At 44.3% G+C, this 20,073-nt stretch overlaps 1 protein-coding gene and 1 long non-coding RNA gene across 4 annotated transcripts in view; both read right to left on the bottom strand.

Annotated features, from left to right (window-relative positions):
• Nucleotides 1–1,631: 1,631 nt before the first annotated feature.
• LOC109391670 (uncharacterized) lies at nt 1,632–7,222 on the bottom strand. The gene is made up of 5 exons (XR_002125885.1): nt 7,114–7,222; nt 4,718–4,789; nt 3,949–4,077; nt 3,153–3,274; nt 1,632–2,652 (listed from the first exon to the last, which is right to left on the bottom strand). It is a non-coding gene; the product is annotated as an uncharacterized LOC109391670 (long non-coding RNA).
• An 8,253-nt stretch (nt 7,223–15,475) lies between these two features.
• The window catches only part of FBXL12 (F-box and leucine rich repeat protein 12), a 7,729-nt gene continuing 3,131 nt past the window's right edge, over nt 15,476–20,073 (bottom strand). The window contains exons 2-3 of one of the 3 annotated variants that reach the window (XM_019659431.1): nt 19,599–19,639; nt 15,476–16,789 (exon numbers count right to left, since the gene is read on the bottom strand). In XM_019659431.1, the coding sequence (XP_019514976.1) occupies nt 15,968–16,789 (822 nt within the window). In that variant the 5' untranslated portion in view covers nt 19,599–19,639 and the 3' untranslated portion in view covers nt 15,476–15,967. Of the gene's footprint in view, nt 16,790–16,965; nt 17,725–19,598; nt 19,640–20,073 lie in introns of those variants that run through there. The other 2 variants (XM_019659430.1, XM_019659429.1) reach the window with 2 other exon arrangements.

Below are 20,073 nucleotides of genomic sequence, written 5' to 3' on the forward strand. Positions count from 1 at the left end.
ATACTTATTGAGTTCCTACCATGGGTTCTAACATTGTTCTAGAAGTTTTGAAATACATCAGTGAACAAATATCATCTCAGGAGATGCAGAACAAATATTTGATAAAATTCACCATATATTCATTGAGAAAGAACACTGACACTCTAGGCAAAGAAGAGAACTTTCTTTACCTGATAAAGTTATCTACAAAAATGTTACAGCAGATACCAAACCGAAAGGTGAAATATGAAAAGAATGCCCCTCAAGATCAGGAAGAAGACAAGAGTGCCTGACACCACTTCTAGTTGATATAGTTCAAGCCCCAGATGGACCGTTAGGGAACAAAAGCATAAGAAAAATATAAGGATTAAAAAGGAAAACATTTTTCTTTTTTTCCTGTATTTGTAGATACCATTATCTATAGAAAAACACCAGATATCGACACATCAGTTATTAGAATAAAAGTGTAGCAAGTTTGCTACAAGCTAAATAGCACACACAAAGAGAATTACCTATGAGAACCAGCAAAATACATACACCTCTAGTCCTTCTCCAGACACATACATACTGATTTAGTTTGAAGTAGCCAAAGCATATGAAAGAAAATCATTCAATGTTTCCCAAAAAGTCCAAAAGGACTTTTAAAGAACACAAGGAAATGAACCAAATTAGAAAATGCAGCATTGAAACTACTAAGTAAAAGAAGAAAGACTCTGAAAGAGAAGATGGCATTGCCAATCTAAATAAATACCCAACCTGAATCCAAGTAAATGAATTAGAGTATCACACTCCTTAGAACATTCATCCACTCCAAAAAGGGTTCATCAACAATTGAACTCCTGAATTTCAGAGCAAGATGGCAGAGTAGGTAAACACTTGCTTATCTCTTCTCATGACCATATAAAAATTACAACTAAACAAAAGAACAACTGTTGGGAGCTGGCTGGGATCAGCCAGGGACACTGAGGCTTTAGGTTGGCAAGCTTGGATCTCCAGGTAGATACAGGCCTGAGGTGAGCAGCCTTGGAGCAGTTTGGTGGGGACCTGTGGGACAGTGCTTCTGCCTTAAACTGCTTCCACATAACGCAAGTGCAAAGAGTAAAGACCCCAGCTTGCTGATAGAAAAAGCTTATGGACAAAGCGACTCAGTTGCTCATGGACTATGGACTTGCAGTTTTGATATGCATCACCACTCTGGGACTTTCCACCCTGGACCTGCTTCACATGCTTGGGGCTTTCTACTGTGGACTAGTTGACAGTTTCTATTTGCCTCAGTTTAACCTTGCCTAGCTATATCATTGGTTTATATTGAGTATAACATAGCTTGTTGCTGAGAAAGTGTTTCTCCTCAGCCCATGAGTTTTAGCTTTAGAGAATTGCTCCCTAGAATGAGGAAATCGCTTCCCCTTAAAAACCTTGTATTTCCAATAAACATGGTTCTTAGTCTGTTACCAGCAGGCTGAGGCCCTCCTGCTCCCAGCTTTTGTCTCTCTTCTCTTTATTTCTCGTCTCCCATCCAATCCTTTCAGGGACCCCCCTAGGTGCCTGGCTGACGAGCCAGGTGGCCACTGGGACAAGCTGGTCTCATTCAAACAACCATCATTGAAAATAGCATAAATTCCAGTTGAACCAAAGCCCTACAACCATGGACATAGAGAAGTAGCCACCTCAAGACTGGCATGAGGGGCAGAGATGTGGGATGGGATGGTCCCACACCCACATGTAACCATCAAAATTCAGGAGGGATACCTTGGCTGCAGAGGTTCCTCCCCTGAAGACCAAGGGGTCCTAGCCCCACACTAGGGTCCCCAGCCCAGGGTACCAGTACCAGGAAGAGAAGTCCTTATAACTTCTGGCTTTGAAAACCAGCGGAGATTGTGGCTAAGTGAGAGGAGGGCAGTTGCTTCTCTTAAAGGGTCCACACATGGACTTAGCCGCTGATGGACTCACTCACTCTGAGCTCCCGTGATGGGGCAGCAGCTCTAAAGGCACCAGGGGCATACAAGAAGGAACTAAATCATCTGGCTTCAAGGTGAGGGCTGGAGGGGCATATTCCTCCTGGATGGAGGAGCTTCTATTATTGAGCTCTCCCCACTCCCAGGGTGCAGATGCAGGTGGGCGTCATATCGGGAGTCTGCATCAACCTGGTTAACACTCTTCACCACACCCCTGATGATTCCCTGAGACCCCACCCCATCCAACTTTCAAATTGAGTAAAGTGAATGCTCTGCTGCAAGTTCTATCACAGTCATGACATTCATAAAGCTTATTAGGTACAGATTTTTTTCTGATAATTGCTTAAACAAAAACTGAATTACATGTCAATCTTCACTTTCTGAGTAGTACTTGTGGATATGTCTATCTGTGGGAACTCTCCATGGATAAATAAATTTTGAAATTGGTTTAGAATGTACCCCAAACTCATGATAATAATACTCAGAAACTGTCTCCTGAGACATGACTTCTCTTGGGTGAAGGTCACTGGCCCCAAGTGTCTCCCCTTGTGGCTGTGCTGTTCTTCTGCTTCAAGGCAATCCCAGACTTCCACTGCAGACAACCAGCAATGAGCCCTGGAAAGCCTCACCCTTTTCCTACCAGTAGATGGTTTTTCCCAAACTTTATTCTATTTAGCAGCGGTCTCTTTGATTTTAAGTTGAAGTTGAGACTTCTAATCTGAAATGAATTAAAGGGGGAAAAAAACATTTAAGTTCTTGGAAAAATAAATGATAAAGTAAAGGTGATTAAAAACACAACACTAGGCCCACATAGATTTTTTTCGGATACTGATCCTAAATATGAAAAGTCAATGTGACAGGGAAGAATAGACCAGCAGTTAAAGACAGACTTCAAGGACTTCAGCAACGTGAAGGACTTGATAATGACAGGAATGATGGGTGGAAATGGCAGGTGACTTGCTAAGAAATGATTTTGTAAAAAATGAGGTGGGGACTAGTAGTCTGATATAGGGCATTATTAGGCAAGCAGAGTTTGGGGAGAGTGGGAAAACGGACAAACACGTAGGCAAGGCCATGTTCCAATAAAACTTTATTTACAAAAGTGAAAATGTTCTGGAAACAGCAAGCAGGATAGAGCTTTCACTGAGAGCAAAAGAAAGTGGGAGAGAAAAGGGAAGAGGAGAGGAAGGAGAGCTGAAGCTTCGAGAGGAAACTTACTCAAAGTGGGCTGAGATGATCTCTCCGACAAAATAACATTTTAGAAATTCCCTAAAGGGACTTCTTTCACAGGTGTCTTGGAGAATTCTCCTCTCCTTATTCCTCAGCTCCTTCTGCTCCACCTGGGTAAACATACTGGGTTTACAGAGATGATACCCTGTCTACGGGGAAAGACAGGAGATGGGGGGGGGGATGTGCAGGGATGAAATGGGAACTTCCCCGAGAGTGAGGCCAACACTTTCAGGAGACGGGCATGTGTGACCCCATGAGCAGTGACGTGATGGTGCCCAGGATCCAAAACTCAAACTACCTCATGTCATGCCCTACAGGGATCAGGGATCCTCAGACCCAAGAGCAGAGACACACCTCTAGAGCACCAAGCTTCTAATCATGAAGAAAATAAAGTCAGTGTAATAGAGAAATCTTCATTCTCAAGGGGAAGATGCTAGACTAGGGGTTGGCGACTACTGCCTAAAGGTTAGCCACCTACTTTCATAAATAAAGTTTAACTGGAACATAGCCCTGTCTATTTCCATATGTACCATCTATGGCTGCTTTGGCATTACACTAGCAGCGTTGAGTAGTTGAAACAGAGACCCTATGGCCCTCTAAGCTGAAAATATTTCTTCTCTAGCCATTTAAGGAAAAGTGTGCCTGCTCACACCTCAAAGCATGGGCCATATTTCCTTCATCGCCATTCTCTTCCCAAGACCAAGAATGATTCCTGGAATATAGCAGGTGCTGAAGAAATATTTGCAGCATAAATCCACCAGCGAAGAGATGAGGTTGGCCTTACCCACGGAAGCCAAGTTCCTTTAGTTCTCCATCATCACATCATCCCTGTACAGGATTTTCTGAGCAGGGTCCAGCAGTGCCCATCCTCCTGGGAGAAGTCCACCAGTACTTCCTTGAAAGTCACCAAGTCCTGAAACACCACACGCATTTGGGCTCAGCCATGGCCCATCTCCGTCAGTGTCTCAGAAGGGTGGTGCGTAAGGAGAATGGCACCAGAGGACCAAGGCACAGGAAGTTCAGAAGGGAGCCCTCACCTCTATCTCTTTCCACTTGCATGCCCTCAGCAATCTCATCCAGCTTCATCAATTTATTACCTCTTCAACACCTGACCAAACTTTTCTCTCTACAACTAGTCTGTGAACCTATCCCAGCTGAGTCCCCTTGGGTCAGGCACCACACAGCCCTGAGCTCATCATGGCAGGCAGACTGGGAGGAATATTTTGTAAATGAATGAGTTATGTCCCCATGAATTCTTAACACAAAGTCATCTCACAGCCTTTGTGTTTTGTTTTTGCCACAGTTCTGAGGTGACTATTGAGCTAATATGGACAAGGCACTGAAAAAAAAATTCATACATATGAAGCAATGAGAGCATTCTCTGGGAAGTCCCTAGGCCACCATTAGAAGCTAAGGGTCCTGAGGAAGCATAGGGACAAGACCAGGACGTATCTCTGGTCAGGTTGTGAGGCCCCAGGCCACTGGAGGAAGGAGACACATCCACACTCGTAGAAGGGAGATGTCATATTGGAAAAAGGGGGGTTTCCAATTACCTGTGACCAGGTTGTCAGCAACCCTGGAGCCATAGCTTCTGCCTCAACGTTCCCCTCCTGGAGTAAGGCGGTCTTTAGAAGACAAGAGGGGAGACATGAGAGACAGGCCATGTATAGATTCTAGAGGTTACCAGAGGCTGGGACTTAGGGTTGAATGGGGACAGTTTCAGTTTAGGAAGATGAAAAACTTCTGGAGGTGATGGTTACACAGCAATGTGACTGTGCTTAATATTACTGAAAAGTACCCTCAGAAAAGGTTAAAAAGTGCATTTTATGCTATGTGTATTTTGCCACAATAGAAAAACAAATGACTGCAAGGCCACACTGCCATTGGTAACACTGGAGGCCTCTGGAGAAAAACAAGACTGTGTTTTATGTGTATTTGCAGGGTAATGTGAAGTGAAACTGACATTTTTACTTTATAATTTTCCTAATTATTGGAATGTTAACAACAACAACAAAAAACATATCCATGTATTACTTGTGTAACTGAGAAAAATTAAATTATCAAGCACTGGACAAAAAAAGCGTGCTACATAAAGTAACCTCACAGGGTGATCTGATGCTCTGTCATAGATCTAATCAAAGAATTGTTCAAAGGATCTGGCGGTGAGGATCTGAGCACTCACCCCCTCCATCCTCTTTTCCCTTCCTCTCAGAGAAGACCCCTCCTCTTCTGTCTTTCAGGTCTCACATTCAAATGTCACTCCCTCAGAGCCCTCCCCACCCCTTCTGTTTTTTTCTATCTCACTTGTAATGATGAGAACTTGTAATTCTTGAAATTATGAGAAAAGTACTGTGTATTTTATTTACGTATGTTTAGTGCTTGGACCCCTAAGCACAAGCATTCACTAAGTGCTTTTTATCCTTTAGTAAGTAAATGACTGAACAAATGAAACAGTGACCCAATCCTCTCAATGCCACTTCCTGAGCTTTTAACCTCACTGAAAAAAAACCTACTTGGTCAAAATACATCTCTTTTAAGGTTAGTATAGTAGAGTTTCTGCTTGTGGACGGAAAAGGGACCACATATTAAACCTGACAAGCTCAGGAGACTGAAAATAACCACAGAGGATGGTGTGAACATAAAAATTCCTAACTAAGGTGGGCCATGGCGGGATGTCACATCCTTGGCCTGTAGCTTCCTTGACAAAGGTCAATCTTTACCTTAAGTGAGCCTATCTGTTTTTGCATCTCAGATAACATACCCTTGCAATATCAGAGTAACCTCTTTTTCCAGACCCCCCCCCAGGGGGCACAACCCCTCATACCAGAGCAGGAAACTACAAAATCCCTCATTGTTATCATGTTCCCCAAATATTATCGCTATGTGCTGTAAAATGCTATTAACTGTCCTGTACCCACCAATGTAAAAGAAGTGTATGTTTCTCTATTTTACATTTTATCCAATCCCAGAGATTTCCCTGCTTTTTCTCCCACCCCCTTATTCTACAACAAATGGATTTCATGTAACCCTGCTCCTTTGATTTTAATGTATAAAACAAGTTACAAAATGGCCATTTGGTGGCGCATTTTCTCAATCTGTTGAGACTTTGTTTCCCAGCAACTGTCATCAGTTTGGCTCAAATAAACTCTTATAAGCTTTCTCTTAGGCTGGCTGTTTTTTCGTTGACAAGCTAATATTAGGAAAGCTGCTTCCTCCCTTTTCCTAGAATTCCTTTTGTAACAGAGTGAAATGCTGGGTCTCTCCTGCTCCATCTTATTCAAGCCCTGGATGTTCCCATGGCCTTCCGGCTAAGAGCTCCTGCTTTAGACATGCTAATAATTAGAGGAATTCTGTCTGTGGCTCGTTTTTACAAAACAGCACCTACCATTTCCCCTTCCGTGGCATAAAAGAAGCCTGAATTCTGTACTTGCTTAAGGTGGATTTGAAGATTAAGTCTCCCATCTTTTCCGTTGGCGCTTTCTCCATCGATAAATCTTTCCTTACTCTGAACTCTTAAGTTTTGAGTTTTGGCCTTTTGAAGTGTAGGTCACACGGACTTTGGACCTGTAACACCTATGTTTTAATACATACAATTTCATGTATTTCACTTATACCTTAGATTTCTAATAGGCTTTAGCTACAAGTCTATACCACCAACATCCATTTTAATAATATCAGTATTAGGTAATTCCTGATTTAAAACTGCTGGGATCATAGCCCATGGAGGAGAGGTGGAGCTGCCGTGGGACTGTACACTGCTGAATAATCTTACTTTAATTGTAAGGCCTGTTTTTTTATTTTCACTTATTTTTATTCTATTTCATTTTATTTTCTTTATTACACTTATTTACACTCACCCTAGAATCCTGAGAAAGTATTTTCCCAAACAAAATTGTCAAGCATAAATAACTGAAAAGTTCAACGATCTCCTCACCCCAACAAGGCTCACCAAAGCAAAAGCCACCGGACCGGTAAACCGGTGCCTCTTCCCGCTGAAAACTGACGCGATCCTCAGGTCACGAGGACAGAAGGACCCCAAGACCCACTAGGGTGGGTCAACGCCAGCTCCTCCCCTAGCCCAGCGGCGCCCCGCCCCGCCCGAGACCCCGCCTCCCGGAGTCTAGTCTCTCCGCCCTCTCCGAGGCCTCCTGCTCCCGAGAAGCGGAGCCGCACCTCGAGCTGCTTCTCCCAGCCAGAGGCCGATAAAGAGGAAACCGGTGGCACCGTTGCAGGGAAGCGGGTGGCTGCTCTGGCCCTGCGCCCTCCACTTCCGGACTGGGGGTGTGAAACGGTGAAAGGCTCCGGGACAGGCCTTGAGAGCGCCTGAGGTGGCGGGAGAGGTGCCAGCTGCGTCCTCCAGGCCGAGAAGTCCTAGAGGTCTTCCGCGGGCAAGCGTTTACGCCCCCGGCCAACAGGCTCCACTAGGGACCTTGGAGGGAGAGCCAGGCGGGAAGACGGCTGGGGAGCGTAACCAGAACGGTTCGGGGTCGATTGGGCGGGGCCTCGCGACTACACCTGACCCGCCGGAAAGCGAGAGGCTCAAAAAATGCTTTTATGTGGTTACTACCATTTCCCCTAGTAATATTTTTTCTTTCATTCATTCATTCAACAAATATTTGAGTCTTGCCTTCAGAACAGAACTTTTATTTCAGTTGAGGAGGAAGACAGATGGTAGAACAAATCTACAAGAAAACATGACATATATCAGTGCCACACTGGAATATTTCTAGTACGTTTCCAAATTTTATTCTATGGAGATTCATTCAATCATTTCTTTTTAAAGCCTTTGTGAAAAATAAATAGAACACAAAAAAAGACAACAAATTTACAGTAACATGAATACTTTTCCACTACCTTAGAAATCTCAAGTGTCCCGTCTCATTCACAAGCCTGGCTCCCCACCTAAAAAGGAGCAAATCCTGACTTTTATGTAATTACTTCCTTGTCTTTGTTTATACTTTTACTACCTAAATATTCATTCCTAATACCACAACTTAATTTTGCCTTTTTTGAGTTACAAAAATGGAATCATATAGGGTTTTTTTAAATTTAGTTTCTTTCATGCAACATTGTGAGATTGATGCATATTATTGTGTATACCTGAGCTGGGCGGTGGAAGGATGCCTACTGAGGTGATACCAACCTTGACTGCCATCCAGCAGATGTACGCTTCCACTTCCAGTTTTGTGAGCAGGCAGAGAGGTGCCCAGAGTTTGGGCGAGGCACAGAGGGGGAAAGGGAGGAGCCTGGAGAAACTAAAGGAGTCGGCTGTGTCTTGAAATCTGCCCAGTCTGGGGCGAATAGGATAAGGACAGGAACAGTGCCTGGAGGGCGTGGCCTGGATTGTACACCCACTCGAGAAAGTATTAATAGCTGCCAGACTCGGTGGGCGGGTCTAAAGCGGGCTCCAAGGTCAGAGGGTGGAGCTGGAGGCCAGGTGTGAGGGCGGGGCTTAGGCAGGGTCCGGCTTCTAGTTGGCTTGCCCTTAGGATGCCCAATGAAAGCTATGTTTGCTCTTTTTTTCTCTATAGTTAGGAGACCCTATACAAAAGAACACCAGGCTTACAAAGATATCTGCCAGTCCACAAAATGGATCACATCTCCAGTTCATCCCATTCCTTCTTTAGGCCCTTGAAGGCAAATTTTAATTTTCTTCTTCAGTGGGTTGTATTTTTGTTAGGTTAACTCCTAGACACTATATATACAGAGAGTGTCAAAAAAATGTACACATATTTTAGGAAAGGAAAACTATTAAAATTGTAATACTCAATATATACCGATAACAAAAGATGAATACAAGTCACGTTTGATTTTGGGAATTACAAGAGGTGCTCAAAGTGGTTACCATCACCATCCAGACACTTCTGATTACGGCGAACTACTGCTTGAGCAACGTGGACCGAAGTGTCCAGTTGCATACATTTTTTTGGCACCCCCAGTATATATATACACTTAATTTTTTATTTCATTTCCCAAAATTTATTATTCGGGAGTTCTGAGAGATGAGGGACATGCATGCCCTGACTTAAATCACAAATGTAAATCAGAGCATCCAGCTGATAGAACAGGTGCCCAACAAATATATGTTCTTTTCACTTTTCTTCTTATGAAAGGTAAAGATGTATAGAAATTTTGGGAATTTCTCAATTCCAGTGTTATGAGGATATAATAATTTACAGCAAATCCAGTGACATGCTGCCATCTGCTGGGGATCACAGGTATTAGTCTGTCAAGCCGCTGTTCTTGAAACCAATCATAAAACCGACTGTCCCTATTAGAAAATTCCTATAAAATAAAAAAAAAAAAAGGTTTTCCTGTCCCACTATACCTTTGGGTTATAACATCTGCCTAGTGCTTGGGCTGGGAGGAGACATGGCGGGGGTGTGGTGAGATGGCAGGTGAGGAGTGACACTTTGACAGATGAGAGAACTAAGGCCCAGAGTCATCTGGACACAGAATTTCTCACACTTCAGCCTCAGCAATGAGGCTGAAGAAATTTGAAGGATGTCTGGATTTCTGAGTAAAGAGTGAACACCAAGTGCAAAGGCCCTGATGCAGGAGAGTGTTTGGCCTCTTTAACCAACAGCAGAAATCCAGTGTCTGAATAGTTTGAAGTGAATTGGGCAGGATGGAGACTAGAAGAAAATGAAGTCAGAGTCAGATTATACATGGTCACCTGGGCAACTGTAAGAATTTTGGGTTTGACTCTGAGTACAATGGGAAGCCCTTGAAGTGTTTGAGCCACAGGAGCGACATTATCTGATGTATATATTTAAAAGATCTCTTTGTCTTTTGTATGACTCTAGGGAGGCAAAGATAGACTCGGGGAGAACACTTAGAAAAATGGAAATAGCTGGACGAGGGTGTCAGGTGTGGATGGAAGGAGTGGAACTTGGGTATTAAGGCAGAGCCAATGGGTATCTGCTGATGGACTTGATGTGTAGTTTGGGGGTGAGGAATCAAGAATGACTCCAAGGATTTTTTTGTCTGTTTGTTTTCCACTGTCAAATAAAAGTAATTTTGCACATCAGTAAATAGAGACTTCATTCAAAAAGATTATTGCAAGAGAAGAAAAGGCCTATTGCAATAAGGAGAACATTCTGACCATAAGATTCTGCAAGCATTGGGGTGGCCAGTTAGCTCAGTTGGTTAGAGCGTGGTGCTGATAACACCAAAGTTGCCGGTTCGATCCCCACTTGGGTCACTGTGAGCTGTGCCCTCCCTAAAAGAGTCAAGTATGCCATTGTAGCATGAAAGCCATGTGTAACCAATGACCGTGGGGGGTGGGGGGGAATTCTGCAAGCATCTAAAAGGTAGGCAGAAAAACTTTTCTTTTGCAGGGAGGAATTAGCAAAGCTCAGGGAATGTCTTTGTGTGTAAGGAGGTACAGCGTACATGCCTGACATTAAGCTTTTGATTGCTGAGGCATTCATTTCACAGACATCTATCTCGAATAAACATTGCCAACTTCATGACAGTTCCTAGCTAAACAACCAGATAGAAACCAGGCCACCCACCCATTGTTTCCCTTTTAGAAAGTCCTGGATAATCTAGATAACTGCCGCTTGAGTGACCTTGCTTTTCCCTTCTCAGGCCTTAATTCCTGCTTTTAGGTTTTACATTCATCAATAAAGAGTGAACCCACGAAACCCGAGGCCCCCACCATCAACCCCAATAAAGGCAGAACCCCAGGTTTTCTCTCTTCCTGTGACCTTGCTGTGTGGCCCGCGGTATACTTTGTACCCTCCAGGACCTGTGAGTCATAAACTGTCTTTTTGAAGTTCCCTGCTGGTTATTGCACAAGAACTGCAAGGGCTGGAGGAGCCACATTGGCCTTGGTCAGGGAAACGTCTGTGGGCCTCACCACAAGTCGGAGGGGCCCAGGTGAGTGCCCTAGGTAGTCCTAGCTGCCAGCACCACTCTCAGTCGTCTGAAACCCACACAAAACAGGTATGCAGTCTTTTTTAGTTTGAGTTAGGGAGGAAGTTCCATTCCTCTCGCTTTCTGTGTCGAGTAGGTTTGATTTCAGCTGAAGCGACAGTCCTGACCTCTTTGCACATACTTACCCACATAATTTATCTAACTAGTGGGTTTGGAAAAAGGAACTGAGCTCCTTTTGTTCACGCCGTTTATCTCTCTCTTTGGGAGTCTGCTGGACCCCAGAGAGGGTATTTTGATCAGACTGGGGCATGGCAGTGATCATCCGGAGGAGCCTGTGGTTGACCAGCTGTGCCATGCATGAGTAGATCTGGCAAATTCAGGGGTGAAATAATCAGAAAGACCACTGGAGCCTCATAGTGAAGTCACATGCTCCAATCCTGCTTTTATCAGTCATGAAGCTGATTTGACTGGTTTCAAACTCATCAGGGAAATTAAGAGATCCCTTTGATTTTCTCCAAAGTCCCAATAGTAGATCAAGAAAGTTCTAGAAGATTATACACCAAACGTTTCACAATGATTCCTTCTGGGGCCTGAAATTAGAAAGAGTTTTACTTTCTGTAATGCTAAAATTCTTTACAAGCATGTATTATTTTCCAGATCAGGAAAAATTATTTTGAACACAAAAGTATATATATGTTTAAACACAAATATTCATCATCGGTGAATGGATAACAAATTGTGCTATAGCCATATGACGAAATATGGCAGTCTCCCCTTATCCACAGGGGATTAGTTCCAAGACCCCCAGTGGATGCCTGAATATAGTTTATATAGTACCGGACCCTATATATACTATATTTTTTCCTATACATATATACCCCTGATAAAGTTTAAGTTGTAAATTAGGTACAGTAAGAGGTTAACAATAATTAATAATAAAATGGAACAATTATAACAATATACTGTCGCAAAAGTTATGTGAATGTGGTATTTCTCTCTTATTGTACTGAACTCACCCTTTTCTGTGACGATGTGAGCCGACAGTGCCCATAGGATGCGATGAAGTGAGGTGAATGACATACACATGGTAATGTAGTGTTTGTGACATTCTGACAATAAATCAAAAGGAGGACCATCTGCTTCGGGTGATCCTGGATCATCGAGCCATGACGATGTTGGTGGTTGGGGAAACTGACTATTTTCAGACCATGGTTGACTGCAGTTAACTGAAACTGTGGAAAGTGAAACTGCAGACAAGGGGGGATACTGTACAGTGACTTGGATGAGTTTCAAAATCATTATGCCGAGTGAAAGAAACAAGATTCCTGCCCCCACCCACAAAAAGTATATACTCTATGATTCACTTACATAAAATGCTAGGAAAAACAAAATAATCTATAGTGACAGAAAGCAGTTTAGCAGCTGCCTGAGGACAGGAGCAGAGGAAGGTAGGGTTACTGGGGGCCACAAGGAAACTTTTAGGGAAGACAGAAATGTTTGTTATCATGATTGCAATGATGGTTTCATGAGTGTATATATATGTCAAAAATTATCAAGTCATTTAAATATCTGCAGTTTATTATACACTAATTATACCTCAATAAAGCTTAAAAAATTTTTTTTCCTAATGGGGCACAGATACTAGACCATCCTTTCAGACACTATTACATGTCAATGAGGCAACTTCACATAAATGGTTAAGATTGTGGAATACGATTACTTAAGCTCTGCTATTTTAATAGCTATGTGACTCTGGGCAACTTAACTTCTCTGTGCCTCAGTTTCCTCCTCTGTACCTTCCTCATTGTGCTGCTGGTAGGAGCCCATGATGAAAGACTGAGTACAGGCCAGCCCAGTGGTGCGTTGGTTCAGAGCTGGCTTAGGACGCCAGAGGACCCTGGTTCGGATCCCACATATGAGGGCCAGTGACACTGCCCTCTACAGCTAAGATGCTGAACAACAGCTCAACCTGGAGCTGGGCTGCCATGAGTCACTAGCGACGGTGGAGGCTGCAGCCCCTGCTGCAGTGGGTTGCCATGGGCTACTGTGTGTAGCCAGCAGCCAGCGTGAGTAGCCAGCAGCCGCAGTGAGCGGCCGTCCAGAAGCCGGCGACTGATCTGCCTCACCAGGGAAAAGCGCAATGATGGTGCCAACTTGGGCCAGTGAAGCAACGTCCTCCACAACTAGACTGAAGAGCAAAGGGACGGCAATTTGTCTGTTCCCCTTCCCCCAATTCCCCAGTGCTGTTCCCATCCCCCAATTCTCCAATAAAAATTAAAAAAAAAAGAAGATTGAGTACCATGCCTGACACAAAATAAACACTCAATAAATGTCAGCTATGGTGATTGTCCTTAACCTTTATTGGAGGATTAATTAGGTATTTATTTCCTAAATTTTATGATGTTTTGACATCTTAGGGCCATGTTAGATAATTCCTAGAGACGGTAAACAACTTGTGTTTGAGCTCACCTTTCAAATGCAAACCAATTGATTCAACAACCTCTTTTATCTGTCTCCCACACTAAACCAACATTCTTTCTGCCCTAAATCACCCCAGGACCAGTTAATAAACAACTAGGGACCACCCCTAGAACCTAGAACCTACTAAAATTATTTAAACTAGCAAATCCTAAACTTGCTTGGCTTGCCTACCCTGCTTTGCCCATTCCTACCTGCAAAAATCCTTCTGACCAATTCTGGTGCTCCCCGGTGTGGCCCTTCATGGCACGGCATATCCCCTTCTCTTGGGAATTGTAATAAACTGTCAAAGTCAGTTGTCTCCCTGTCTGCCATCTTAATATTTATAATGTTAAAATCCTTGACTTCCTGTCTGTCATCCTGTGATTAAAACAAATCCCAGGTACACCTTTAAATGGAGGGTAGGTATCCTTAAGCCTCCAGCCTGTTATCTGGGAGGCGGCGATGGTTAGGGTAGGGGGATCCCAAGAGGGGAGGAGCTCTATCTGATGTCCTATAATCCCACCACCCCTCAGAGCTAAGCCAGGGAAAGGATCACTAAGGCAGAGTGAGTCCTCTAGAAGAAAGATACCTCTAACCAGTGCTGTGCTACAGCCAGCTCATGGCAGCTCAGGAGAATCAATTGCTAAACTTTCAGGAATTTTGTGAACCAGTTGTTAAACTGTGGGTAGCTTGAAACCAGCCATAACAGTATTAACACCACAGACATCTGCACACAATTCAAAGTTCCCCACCACCACCTGCTAACACTGGCTGTTAAACATTTACACATGTACCACTGCCTCTAACTTCACAACTGCTGCTCCATTCCTACTGGAAAGGCAGGGAGGAAAAGAAAAGAAGGAAGCCTTTTTCTCCTGGAGCTGCTCCAGGTGGGGCATCTGCAGCCCACTTCCAGGACCACCAGCGGGGCTCAGCACAGGACTGGTGTTGACCCTTCCAGCATACTCCCCACGATGGACCCCGGACGTCTGGACACCTTCCACCAGCAAAACTGACCTCATTTCCCTCCCAGACACTTCTCCAACCCTCATGCCCCCGCCTAGATCAACCCAGTCCCCCAGGTAATGAGCTGCACTGCCAGGTTTGTCAGCGTGAGACAGGTAAGACACTAACCATGGCCTCACTGGGGGAGAACTCACACCCCAGTCCTCATGTGCCCAGATGGGGAAGGAATTTCCACTCCACCATCCAGTGGGACTAGCACGGGAGAAACATCCGCGTCCTCTCTGATGGGTGCACTTGGAGTAAGGAACCAAGGTTACCTAGCTCAGTCCCCTTTCCCCTCTCCTGGCTCTGCCTACCACAGAGCAGGCACACTGGACTGGTGGGAAGGTGGTGAGCCCACAGTGCCCTCCTACCCAGTTCAGATCATAAGTAACGCTCATTTCGTGGGTAGGCACCCATGATCACTATCGGTTTGCCACCTGCATCTTTCAAGTGGTTCAGACTCAAAAGGCAGGAAGAGGAGCCCCTAAAACCTGAGCCACCGCGAGGCCCTGTTCAACCTCACCCCATCATCTGACTTCACTTCCTACTGCTCACAGCTTGTTCCCTTGACCATATGGACCTCTTCTGGTTCCTGGGAAACGCCAAGTTTATTCCCACCTCAGCCTCTTTGCCTTTTCTGTCTTCCCCAGCACTTCTGGGACTCATTCCTTGTCACCGCCTAGGTCTCGGCTCAGAGGCCCCCTCTACCAAACATATGAACCTCCATCATGTGAGCCTGGTTTATTGTGTGTTTTCTGAAACTGTTCCATGGATGTGCTCACCTGTGTATCACTCTGCCTTCTTTTCAGGTCTTGTCTGCTTGTGGGCCAATGCCTAGGACAGTGCCCGCAAAATTGCGGGATCTTAAAAATGTTTGTTAAATAAACTGAATGCTGTTTTTAAAAAAAATGAGTCTTTTTCTTTCATAGCAAAATAATATTGCGGAAAACTTGGAAAATACAGAAAATACAATTTAGAACCTTTATTAACATTTTGATCATGAGGATGAGTCACACCTGTGCTTTCTGCATCTCCTCCATGCAGAGGCATATCAGTGGTGTGTAGGCGTGTGGGTGTCCCTGTAGACAGTCCTTCCAGGCTTCCTAAGGGGCCCCGGCCCCTTAGGTCCCTCTAACTCCTAACCACACCCTTCTGCATCCATCCTGTTCCTGAGGATGGCCCTGAGAATGACCCTTCATCAAGGACCTTCTCGGGATTTGGGCTGATAAAGTGTAAGGCTTTGCAATATAACCGTGAGGTAGCTGTGGTCTTCTCCATCTCCAGATGTGGAGACCAGGCCTCCAAGAGGCCACACAACTGGCAAACAACTCCAATTGTCTGGAGGCACCAAGGCTTCAGTTCTACCTAAATACCTGCCCCCTGCAAGGTGCTGCTCAGAGGGCCAGGGGCTCATTAATGAAAACTAAACTGGGTCTCAGGAACAGGTGGTATAGTCACATCCACCAGTCCATGGACTCTTTGGGGCAGGCCCTGACGATGACCAGACAGTGGGGCAGCCCCTTACACAGGATCCTCTCAGCCTCCTGACCCTCCCACCCCAGCCCCTGCAGCTCAAGGACCCTGAGCTTGGGCATGGTAAGGCAGGAAGAGAGGATTTCAGCCGGGGAAGGCATTTCTGGGGTGATGAGTGGGCCCAGCAGGCACAGATTCTCCAGGAGTGGCATTCCCTCTAGGACTGACAGGCCGGGGGCAGAAAGGCCCCTCACAGTCAGTCGGATCTTCCGCACGTCTCGGAGGTGGCGGCTGACGGCCAGGAGGGTGCTGTCGGCTGAGAGGGTGCAGCCCAGCACCTCCAGCCTCTGCAGGTAGGTCAGCTCCTGCAGGCTCGCATCCAGGCCTGTCTCAGTCACCCGGTAGGTGCCACCCAGCACCAGCGAGCGCAGGGCACGGAAGCGTGTCAGGCCCTGCAGGTGCTCATCCCGGAAGGCGGGGACTCGGTCTAGCACGATGCACTCAAGCTGGGGCAGCACAGTGGGGTCCTGCCCCTTGAGGAGCCAGGCCATGGAAATCTCACAACTGTGCAGCTCCAGGATCCTCAGGGTGGAGGGCAGGCTGGAGATGGGCACCATGCTCAGGTCGGCCACGTGCAGGCAGAGGCGCTTCAGGTTGGGGCACTTCTGGCCCAGGGCCCTCATCAGGGCTGGGGACAGCTGGGGGGCCTGGGAGCCTGAGAACAGGAAGCCACCCAGCCGCAGGGAATGGAGTCGGGATGCCATGTATCTGCGAAGGAGGTGCCACATGACTTTAGGCCGCATCTGTAAGAGCCAGAGATGCCAGGTGAGAGATACAGGGGATCTTCCAAGGTCCCCGCCTGCCTGGAGACAGACAAGTCCCAGCTGGGGTTCTGTTGTTCCCCTGGAATTCCGTCCTTCCACCGCCAGCCTCACCCTACCGGACACCTCCCCAGGGGTAACAAGACAATTCAACTTGCCATTTTGACTTCTGGATTTGAAGAAAAGCAATGAGGGAAAGAGATCATAAAAGATCTGTCTTTAGCAGCAGAGTGGATTCTCATTATCTTCTGGAGTAAGAAAGAAAAGCAACCCACTGGGGTGTTTATTCCCCTCACTTTTGTTTCTGTCTTTTTTATTTTATCCCTTTCTTAATGACCACCTCAGAAAAAAATAAGCAACACAAAATAAAACTGAAAAAGGCTAACACTGCCCAGGGTAAATTAAATATAGGTTAAAAAAAAAAATTGCAGCTAAATCTGCAAAAACTAACCTAGGAAAGTTTGACTTAGTAGAAAACAAATAAAATATAACTAACTGATAGCACAATACATTTTACCTAAAAAATAAAAAGAAAAAAAAATGCATAGTATAAATTTGTTGACTGTTTTCGACAGACCAATCACATCTTCCTGGCCAAACTTAAACCTGCACATTTGCACTCAGGGGAAGGCACTCACTAGAAATATTGGCCACTAAAAAGTAACACACAAAGGTAGAAGCCATGGTTGGCAAAATTTAAAATGGACACAAAGCCAGTGGATGAATCAACTTTTACTTGTACAAGAGCAAACCCTTTACGTTTCAGAATAACAAATCTTGGCTAGGATGTGGAGAAGCAGCTCTTGAGCCCTGCTGGTGGAAATTGGTCTGGCTACTTTAGAATGCAATCTGGTGGTTTTTATTAAAATTTAAAATGTAGATACTCGCTACCACCTGGGTTTTTTTGTTTTTTTTGTTTTGTTTTGTTTTTTATTTATTTATTGGGGGAATTGGGGGAGGGGAACAGCGTTGGGGAATCGGGAAAGGGGAACAGACAATCCTTTTGTTCTTTTGTCTAGTTGTGGAGGACATCGCTTCACTGGCCCATGTTGGTATTATCACTGAGCTCTTCCCGGATGAGGCAGTCGCTCACTGGCCATTGGGCAGCCGCTCACTAAAGGCTCACTAAAGCTCACACCCGCTGCTGGCCAGCCCCACTGCAGCCTACGCCGTCGCCGGCAACTCACGGCAGCCCAGCTCCAGGTCGAGCTGTTGGTCACCATCTTAGCTGTAGAGGGCACAGCGTCACTGGCCCTCATGTGGGATCCGAACCAGAGTCCTGCTGCTTAGAGCGGGTGTCCCAAGCCAACTTTTAACCAACGCGCCACTCGGCCGGCCCCCTGTTTTGTTTTTTAAGCTTATAGATGTTCGTGTTTTTGCATGCAGAGAATATCTCTAGAAGAATTTCAAAGGAGATAGGAGCATTTGCTGCCTCTGGGAGAAAGAACAAGGTGCCCTGGGTGACAGAGTATGGGGACAGACCTTCCTTTTCACCTTTTATGATTTTGCATATTTTGAATCCTTTGTACAGTATGTATTATTTTCAAAAACTAATTCTTTAGTTTATTTAAATGCACACATTGCCTGACATAATAATACTTCTTTTGGGGAATGTACCCTAGAAAAACAGTGGTTTCTGGCAGCATTGTTTTAACAGTAAAAACTAGGAAAAAAACTGAATGTCCTTTGATAATAATAGCCATGTAGGTAGCAACTAAGACCAAGTAGATCTAAAGACACTGCTATATGTAACTCAAGATAAGCAGTAAAGAGTGGTAAAATGATACCTTATAGGTAAAAGAAAAAAGAAAGAATACTATATATTTTATATGGGTACAATTATCCCAATCATAATGGATAACATTTATTGAGTACCTGTTGTTTGCCAGGTATGGGGCTGAGCATTGAACTAGAAAGCTCACACCTGATTGTTTTGGCCAGAATCTTGATGCAAGGGAGAGACAGCTAAGACTGAACACAGCCTGACTCCAAAAACCAATCTTGCTCTTGTAACCACTGTACTTTCCTTCCCTAAATAGACACAAGGGTGTAAATGCATAAGAGATGGGACACAAGGAAATACTCCATCCTTATAATAGTGGTTACTCTGAGGAAGGGTTAAGGACACCAGGAAACAACTGTCAAAGGCTCTTAGCTTCATCTGTGCCAATACTTTAACTTTTTGTTTGTTTGTTTGCTTTGGTTTGTTTTATCTGCAACTTATTTTGTAATGCATTTAAAAAAATAAAATGGATTGATGGATATAAAGAGAGATGGATGGATGGATCAACAGGTGATAAAACAAATGTAGTTCAATATTAACGGTGGGTATCTTGGTGTTCTCTGTACCATTCTTTCAACTTTTATGTATGTTTGAAATTTTTCATAATAAGATGGTGGAAAAAAATAACTAATAGAAAAAAATAATAATTTTTTAAAAGGTGATCTCTATAAAAATAATTTCTATACAGGGCCACAATTCCTTATCCAAAATCCCTAGGGGCAGATGGGTTTCAGAATTCAGAATTAATATAATACAGATACTATATGTAATACCATCAATGGGGTCTAGGGCAGCACCCCATTATCAGATTAGTACTATTCAGTATAACATAAGACTATTTATGAGGATAAGGAAAAGGACATTAATAGCCTCACACCAGTTCGGGTCAGGGTTTGCCACCAAATAAAGTTGTGCCAAGCTTCCAAAAATACTTTCCACTTTGCAAGATTTTTAATTTTGGAATTGCAGATGAAGAATTGAAGATGATAAAATATAAATGACTCCTACCTCTTGGAAATTGCACTTCTAGGTTTCAGAGTAACTTGTCCCTGGACAGAAGACAGACAAGAAGACAAGGACATTCTTGTGGAACAAGGACCAGCAACTTGGGTAACACCTGGGAGATTGTTAGAAATTCAGAATCTGGGGCCCATTCCAAGCCACTGAATCAAAATATTCATTTTAACAAGCTCTCCTGGTGATTCACTTGCACAGTAAAGTTTGAGACACTGCCTTATAACACTGTTTGTAATAATAAAGAGTTGGAAATAACCTAAACATCCAACAGGAAAGTAAACAAACAAATTTGGTATATTAATTTAACAGCAGTTAAAGGCTTAGACTTACACATGCCAATTAGAAAAAATCTCAAAAGTGACGTGTGAATAAAGTTAGTTGTGGGTGGCTACATAAGTAAAATAGCATTTAAGGAAGTGGAGTCAAGGGATTTGTAATAGATATGTATGATATTGAGGGGAAATGG

Source organism: Hipposideros armiger, unplaced genomic scaffold (assembly GCF_001890085.2).
Source record: "Hipposideros armiger isolate ML-2016 unplaced genomic scaffold, ASM189008v1 scaffold_298, whole genome shotgun sequence".
Taxonomy (NCBI): domain Eukaryota; kingdom Metazoa; phylum Chordata; class Mammalia; order Chiroptera; family Hipposideridae; genus Hipposideros; species Hipposideros armiger.